The 8,683-nt window shown below is 51.4% G+C and overlaps 1 protein-coding gene across 1 annotated transcript; it reads left to right on the top strand.

Annotated features, from left to right (window-relative positions):
• The first annotated feature begins 6,331 nt into the window (after positions 1–6,331).
• On the top strand, positions 6,332–8,153 carry LOC120712203. Its single transcript, XM_039997923.1, has 2 exons — positions 6,332–6,515; positions 6,600–8,153. Exon 2 carries the CDS (start codon positions 6,641–6,643, stop codon positions 7,889–7,891), a length of 1,251 nt encoding a protein of 416 aa, XP_039853857.1. The 5' UTR covers positions 6,332–6,515; positions 6,600–6,640; the 3' UTR covers positions 7,892–8,153.
• Positions 8,154–8,683: the final 530 nt, after the last annotated feature.

Raw genomic sequence — 8,683 nt, 5'->3', positions numbered from 1 at the left:
ATCTCAGGCTAGCTGGAACTCTTCAACCCTTGAATATTCCTGAATGGAAATGGGAGGATATCAGCATGGATTTCATCGTCGGATTACCTAGAACTCAAAAGGGATACGACTCTATTTGGGTCATGGTGGACAGACTGACCAAGTCAGCACATTTTCTTCCAGTCAAAACTCTATATCCAGCAAAGAAGTATGCCGAGTTGTACGTGGAGCGCATACTATGTTTACATGGTGTGCCAAAAACCATCATCTCTGATCGAGGGACTCAGTTCATTGCTCGCTTTTGGGAGCAATTACATTGTAGCTTGGGCACCCATCTTATTCGCAGCTCTGCATATCATCCTCAAACCGATGGCAAACAGAGAGAATAAACCAAATCCTGGAGGATATGCTTCGTGCATGTGTCTTAGCCTATCCACAGAAATGGGATCAATGTTTGTCATTAGCTGAATTCTCTTATAACAATAGTTATCAAGAAAGCATCAAAATGGCACCATTTGAAGCATTATATGGTCGTCGATGCCGTACACCTCTCAATTGGTCTGAAACCGGGGAAAGAACTATTTTTGGACCCGACATGGTTCAAGAAGCTGAAGAACAAGTCCGCCATATTCAAGAAAATTTGAAAATTGCGCAGTCTCGGCAGAAGAGCTACGCTGACAGAAGAAGAGATCCACTCATCTTTAAAGTCGGTGATCACATCTATATGAAGGTCTCACCCTGGAAAGGCGTGCAAAAGTTTGGAATAAAAGGGAAGTTAGCTCCCCGCTACATCGGTCCATATCCAATTGTGGAAAGATGCGGTCCGGTGGCTTACCGATTGAATCTTCCAGCGAATCTTTCTGCAGTTCATAACATTTTCCATGTATCACAACTCAGAAAGTGCCTTAAAGTTCCGACTGAAGTTGTTGAAAGTGACTGATTCAATTAGAGTCTGATCTCACTTATCCTGAGCATCCTATCAAGATTATTGATCGCAAGGATCGAGTTACTCGTCGCACCACCAACCGATTCTACAAAGTTCAATGGAGCAATCACTCCGAAGAAGAAGCTACTTGGGAGAAAGAGAAATTTCTGAGATCCAAGTATCCGGACTTTTTAAACGCTCATCCAGGTACTTCATCTTCGAACCTTCTCGCCTTTTATATTCTCTCATGCCTGGATCTCGGGACGAGTTTCTTTTAAGGGGGAAGGGCTGTAACACCCCGGTGTTAATTTGAATGCTAATCTCGTGCTTAATCACTAATTCAGGCTAATCACTGTCATTAGCGCTAATCGAGTCCGCTTAGTAAACTTCGTTTTAATCGTTTTCGATCTTGTTTTTCCCCATGATCCGAGCTTCAAATCAACTTTCGCCCAAAATGAAAGTTGTAGATCTTCTCTTCCTCTACAACTTCTATTTTGGCCAAATTTCAAGTTCCTATATCAAAATTTGAGTTTTGCCCGGTCAAACACAGGTCAAAATAAGTCAAAATGTGTCACTGTGAGCTCTTGTTCTCCTGTGCGTGCCCATGCCGGCGAACTGGCAGCCGCCGGCGACGCCACGCGTCGCCGCGCCGGCGATCCTCGCCCTCCGCGCATTCTGTTCTCATTCGTTCGCGGACCCTGGAAGCTTCCCGTCCCGTCCTGTCCCTTCCCTTCCCTTCCTCGAGCTCGAGACGAGCAGACCGAGCAGAGCCGCCGCCAAGCCTTGTGCCGGCCGTTCCTCGCCGCCCCGCCTCGATCCTCCGCACCTCCTCCGTCCAAATCGAGCCCTTGGTGAGCTCCCCTGCAACCCTCTCGTCCTTCTCGAACCCTTCCCCTTCCGATTCCGGCACCACCGCCGCCGCAGCACCGCCGCGCCGCCGTGGCCACGCCGCCACCGCGTGCGCACGCCACGGGCCGCCCTGCGCGGGGCCCCGCAAGCTGCTGCCACGCGCCCCGCCGCCGCCAGCCTCCGCGGACCGCTACCCCGCCGCCTGGCCCCGCCTCCGCCGCCGGCCGGGCCGGAATGGCCGCGTGCCGCCGCTGCCCTGCCCCTGCGCCGCTGCAAGCCGCGCCGTGTGCGTTGGCTCCGCCGGCCTGCCTGGGCCGCGGGCGGGCCATGCCGCGCCGCCGGCGAGCCGCGGCCCGGCGAGGACGCCGCAGCCGCCGCTGTGCCTGTCTGCCACGCCGGCCACAGCCCTAGCGCGGGGAACAGAGGAGGTTGACAGGGAGCGGGGCTCCCACTTACATGTGGGGCCCGGCTGTCAGCCCCCCTTTAATGTTTTTCATTTATTTTATTTCGGCTGAATTTCATAATTGCATAATAAATTATAGAAAAATGTGAAAAATGCAAAATAAATTTTGTTAGGTTTCTAAAATTGAGATCTTCAGAAGAAAAATACTTGTGCTTGCGAAATGTCACTTTTACCCCTGCTAAAATTTTGGGTTGTGTTTAAGCTAGTTTAATTAATACCGGTTGTTCCGTTGCTCTAAAAAATTATGAAATTTATTCAGTAGATTACTCTTTGTATGTGTAGTCCACTGAAAAATTTTCAGGTGCATGGCCTATGTGCATGTTTGGGGATCTTTTGTTGTTTGATTTTCTTTCCTAGGGTTAAATTAAATACTTTTATATATCAATAAATGTTGGTAATTTATTTATGCACTCCTTATCAGTAGTTTTTCGTGAGAGTTAAGTTGTGCTGCTAGATCCTTGTGGCTTGTTAAGTTTTTGTGTTTAGCTAGTTCCTAGCTTTAGTCTTTCTTTATTTTTCGTCGTGGCTAAGCAATGCCTTAGTGTTTCTTTCTGTTTTTGGTGCACCTAGCTTTCTTAAAGCAAGTTTAGTAGTGTTGTTGAAAGGAAACACTTCAGGCTAAAACGAGTTAAACTTCTGAACCGCATGGCAGTGCATCGTTTTGAAATGCATCGCATCATAAGCACTCATGCGTCACACTGTGTCCTAACTGTTGCATGGCATTCTTTTTCATACGTGTAGACAACGCGAACGAATTGCCTATGAGCTGATCGCCGAGCCGATCCAGGAGCCACAAGCGGGAGAGCAGCAGGAGGACGCAGTCGAGCCTACTTACGAAGAAGTTGCTAACTCCGCTGACCTGCAAGGCAAGCCCCAGAGCATAACTCTAATTTAAGTATATAAATGTTTAATTAAGTATTTGTGCATTTATGTTCTAGGAGTTGTATGGAACCCTAGTATGCATGTTTTCCTAGGTACTCGTGAGTCAATACTAGTATGCAGATGTCGATAGAAATGCTTTGCTAAGTAGGATCTCGGTAGAAGTCGAGTGATTCCTGTCGCTTGCGAGATTTAAGATAGTGTTACTTATGGCAATGTGGTTGAGAATGAATCAATGAGGAAAAAGAAATGAAGACCGGGCGGAGATGAAATGGTTCTGGATATAGAATGGATGGAATTTAGCCTCCGCCTGTGTCGATTGAGAATCGTACCATTGTTGGCATTGTTGATCGAGTATTGAACAGTACTAACGACATGCCGGAAGTAGGAGGTAGTCGAAACCGGTAAGCTGTGTACCGGTTTACTACGATAGTTTGAATTCCGACCTGCTACGCTGGGCGTGGGAGTTGGCGGGTGTTGGATAAGATGCCGCCTTTGGGTTCTCTGGGAGTTCACCGGGAGGGGCCCATCACCTGGGTTTTAGCAGGCGTGGTTCAGATGTCGTGGTAATGATGGAAACAGTTGACGCGCGTGGCCCGATGGGGCTTACATGTGTCGTGTTGGTTAGGTCCACCTTGCAAGGTTAAATCGGATCGATTCGCCGTGACTCGCGGATATGAGAGCCTTGGTCATTGTGTCACATCGTAGTAAGAAAGTGGAATGAGAACGGAATGGAAAAGGTTGGTTTATGAGTTACTGAAGGATAATCTGATCCACCATGTGTGCTCTAGATGTTTAGGCGAATTTAGTTATTACTTGCTGTACTAAATGGAGCTAAAATATTGAAAGTAAGGATTCACTGCTAGCAGCCTTTCAGCAAAAGAACTCCAGAGCCAAAAAGCTTTGCATGCCTAGGTATTGGGCTAAGTATACCCAGAGTCAGGTAAGCCTTGCTGAGTATTAGTATACTCAGGGTTATTGTTGTAACCCTTCTAAGCAGGTTGTGTCCCCGCTGACTTCGAGGAGGTATGTGCGTCCTGGATTGGACAACCGCTTCCTCCTGTGTGGACCATAGAGTGGGCCCCGTCTTCTCCGTGAAGGTCGGGCAGGTTGGCATCACATCGGTGGGCAGGATGTGGAGCTCTCCTTGTATCGTCGTCGTGGTTACCGTATTGTATTTCTAACTCAGTTTTTAAACTTCCTCTGTGTTTTTGAACTCTGTCGTTTGTAGTCGAACCTTTTATGTAAAACCCGTGTTGTAAATTAATTTGGGGTTTTCTGTATGCTGTTATCATCTGTGCTCGTCTTCGTACGGGTCTGCTAGTGCAATTGTGATCCTGAAGTACAGTAGTTTAATCGGGATTTACCCGACAGTCTGTCAGATTACACCGTTTTAAGTGCACAGTAACTTGATTAAGTATTAAGCTGATGATTAGCACACTTAAGTCGGTTTAATTTGAGCGGTGCTGCTACAGCTGCCTTCTTGGATGAGGACATAATTTGAAACAGAGGGAGTATTTGATTCAGAACGAGAGGGAAAAGAGAGAGGGAAACAGAGAGGCGGAGGGTCGGCGGCACATGGAATTGAGGCCGTGGAGTTGCGCACGCGCGGGAATCGGAAGGGGAGTTGCAGGCGGGGGAACCTACAGTCCTCAGCAGCACCCGTCCCTTGCTCCAGTCCAACGGCTCCTTCCCCTTCTGCTACGAGCATGTGAACTATTCACACCCCTTCCTCTACTAAGGCCCTGTTTGGGGGAGCTTCCTGCAGCTTCTGCTACTCCAAGTAGCTGGAAAAGCTAGAAGCTCCCCAAACGGGGTTGCTTCTCCCACCAGCGAGCAATCGCAGAAGCTCATTTTTGTCTAGTGACGAAAAGCTCGGCGAGAGGAGCTTCCCGAGCTTTTGCTCGTCCCGTCGTCTGCCTCCTTCGCTCCCCTCCGCGCCGACCACCGCCAGTCCGCACCTCCCCTCCACGCCGGCCATCGCTGCCCCTCCTCTCCCCTCCGTGCCCCTCCCCTCCCCTCTGCTCCGGCCGCTGCCCCCTGAGTCCTCCCCTCTGCCCATCCGCCGCCCCGAGCTCCCTCCCTTGACGGCCGACGGCCTCGTCTCCCCCTCCCTCGAGGTCGCCGCCCCCAGATCTAGCGCGCGGTGGCGCAGGGGCCGGCAGGGCATGAGCAGTGCGGCGGTGCTCGGGGCTCGGCGGACCTCGGCGGGCTATGGAGGGGCTCGGTGCGGAGGGGCTGCAGCGCCCGCGTCCTCCCCTCCCCTCGACGGCCGTCGCTGCCGCGTCCTGTCCTTCCCTCGACGTCCACCGCCGCCATATCCTCCCCACCCCTCGACGGCCGCCGCCGCGGCGTCCTCCCACCCCCTCGAGATCCACCACCCCGTCCTCTCCACCCCAGATCCGCCACCGCCGCGTCCGCCCTCCCCTCGACGGCCGTTGCCGTCCCGTCCTCTCCACCCCTCGAGGTCCGCCCCCGCCCCGTCCCAGAAGCTTTGGCTAAAAGTGAGGTTGCCAAACATGCCTCTTTAGCTTCTCCTAGAAGCGCTTCTTGGACTAGCTGGTGGAGCTTTTTCCAATATCAGCTTTTGGAAAAGCTGCAGCTCCCCCAAACAGGGCCTAAGTCTTCCCATCCGCTGGTCTGCTCATAGCGCACGGGCAATTGGTACCCCTTCCTGTCCCCTCCTCTTCTCATCTCTTAGCCTGTTTGGATTTGGGTATGCTTTGCTCTTCTATGCTACTCTGCTCTGCTTTATTACATAACATGGTAGTTTTGTGTAAATTTTTGTTTGATTAGTTAGCATTAGGTGTTTTTTTGCTGCTTCATTTTAAGTTAGGATAAGTATATGGCGTCACATCACCGCGCGCCTTAGTCGTTGTCTGGAAGGGAGTGGATTGCCGCACCTCATCTTACCGCCTTAATAACACAGCTGATGATAAATAAGTGTCACCGATACATATGTCGTGGCCCTAGAAAAAAAAATCAACACTGGTGTTCTCATCTATGTTCTTCCATTCCTTAATAATTAATACTCATATTTGTGTTTATGATTCAATTATTCATAAATAGAATGCAACATTTGAGTATAAAGTAATTGCCAATACAGTAAATTTTTGCCAAGTTTGCTGATAGTAGGGTGAAAAACAAATACCATGCCATTGACGATGATGAAGTGATGTGGGGGTTTATGGGCTGGGCCAGAAGATTGGAAATAGGGAGGCGAAGCAGCAGACAGACTGAGCCCGGATATTCTAGGCCCGGAGGAGTGTGAGTCTACAAGACTACAACACCATAATCCCCAGGCCACCGCCGCACCTGACTCCCAACTCCCAAACCCTACGTGCTACGGCGAGTCGGCGTCGGCGACCCCGCCGCCGGTCGACTGCTCCAGGCCTCTCGCCGGGCACTACCGAGTTCCAGGTTCGGGAATGTTTCCTACCCGCTTGCTTGTTTCGACTGTGAATTTCGCATTCAGTTCTTGAGCGCGTTGTGAACCGCTAGTAGGAAGCGATTTCGTTGTGGCCGCCGGACGGGAGCCGAGGAACATGGCGGCGGCGGGGATTCCGTCGTCGTGGGAGGAGCTCCCGGAGGACCTTCTGGGCCAGGTGCTCAGGCGCCTGCCGTCCCTCGCCGACCGCGTCCGCCTCCGCGCCGTCTGCCGCCCCTGGCGCTCCGGCGCCGCCGCCCGGCGGCACCCGCTGCTGCCCCCGCCGCTCCCTTGGTTCGCCCTCCACGACGGCAGCCTCGTCGACCACCACGGCGCCCCCGTCCGCTGCGGGCCCATCCTCCGCCAGGGCGTCCACTTCTGCTACCTCGCCGTCGACAACCTGGCCTTCCTCGTGCACCACGACGGCGGATGCTCTCTGATGAACCCTCTCTCCGGTCTGGCGCTCCCGCTCCCGAAGCTGGGCCCTGCTGTGCGCCGAGCGATCGACAGTTCTACCGTTTACGGTCGATCTTGGATCCGGGAGGGGCATGTTAAGGTGAAAATCCTATCCTCCCCAGTCGGCCCTACGCCGGATTCCCTTGTGGCAACCATAATTACAGAAGGATACAGCGTTGCGGTGGCTCCTGGCAAGGATCATGATGTGACCAGCATCAGCTTGCGTCCTTTGGACGGTCTAACAAGGATCTCTGATATTGCCTTCTTCCATGGGGACCTCTACGCTCTCACAGATAAAGAAGGGCTTCACATCATGAAGCTTGATGTCTGTGGCCTCAACCCAAATTTCTCGCAAGCCTTCCATCCGAGCATCGCTGATGACCCCAAGCAGCAACAAATATACTTTTGTGATGACCCCAATCAGCCACAAATATTCGACGCAAGAGACATGCCTCCTGGGTGTGTGGTCCTGCGTTACCTAGCAGAATCTGATGGCAGGCTGTTGATGGTCAGGCGGTGGATGAGCTTTCCACCGATAGCTCGGCTGGGGGACCACGACAGGACTTGGCGGTTTGAGGTCTTTGAGGCAAACCTTGCTACCATCCCTGGACAGTGGGTGAAGATGGAGAGCTTGGGTGGACAGGCTCTCTTTCTTGGTTTACAATGCTCCAAGTCAGTCCTTGCTAGCCAATTTGCAGGTGCAGTTCGTGAGGATTGCATCTACTTCATGCATAGGACTTTCGACCAACCATATAGGCAAAGCAACCTAGGTAACCCTATGGATCCTCTTGCTGACTCTGGTGTATACAACATGAGAAATGGGGAGATCACACCATTGCTGCCGGAGTCTGTGATGGCAGAGCTGCAGCGCAAACGCCAGTTTCTGACTTGGTTTTTTCCTGCTGATGAATAACTTTCTTCTCATCTTAAATGATTTTTCTGTCATGGGAACATCAGTATGCTGGACATGTTTTACTTCCTTTTATTGGTAGTCAGTTGAAATGATCTGTAGAATCAAGCTATGCAAAATCTAAAACGCCTTTGATTTTTAAACCTGTTATTTGCATGCTTTGGAATATTGGTCGCCTTTCAGGCCAACATTTTGTAATAAGACACTGTATGATCTCACAAGTGACAGCTATGGATCAATTTTGTTTGCCTATGAATTTGCTGAACCTGTGGGTCTGGCCTGAAGCAGGCTTTGGAGTGCAATATTTTCTTAGCACTACCGGAAATCATGAGTTCGCCGTGTGCTTAGATCTTCACTGTGTGCAAATCCACGGGCACACGGCGAAACGCGGCTTTGCCGTGCGCCATAAAAAAACACACGGCGAAATAAGGCTTTGCCGTGTGCCGAGCCTAAGGCACACGGCAAACACGCAGCTTTGCCGTGTGCCAAAGGTCGGCACACGGCAAAATTCTTACCACGTGTGCCGTCCGCCCCCAACCCTAACGGCCGGTCGACGCCGTCCAACTTTGCCGTGTGCTTGGGCTAGACACACGGTGAAGCTGCACCTTTGCCGTGTGCCAAATGCCGGCACACGGTAAAATAAAAAAAATCTTTTCTCTTTCAAACAAAAATTTTATGTCCGGAATATCCGGACAGATACCCGGAGTATCCGGATTACCGATCGGATGTCCGAACGGCAACCCGGAGTATCCGGACATATACCCGGAGTATCCGGGTCGACATATATCACATGAT

This window comes from Panicum virgatum, chromosome 6K, assembly GCF_016808335.1.
Source record: "Panicum virgatum strain AP13 chromosome 6K, P.virgatum_v5, whole genome shotgun sequence".
In the NCBI taxonomy this organism is placed as follows: Eukaryota; Viridiplantae; Streptophyta; class Magnoliopsida; order Poales; family Poaceae; genus Panicum; species Panicum virgatum.
The sequence above is the reverse complement of the archived record's forward strand: the minus strand, read 5'-3'. Positions and strand labels throughout refer to the sequence as shown.

Bases quoted from the DNA above. Each gene is read 5' to 3' on its own strand.
- LOC120712203 (XM_039997923.1), top strand. From the start codon at position 6,641: ATGGCGGCGGCGGGGATTCCGTCGTCGTGGGAGGAGCTCCCGGAGGAC.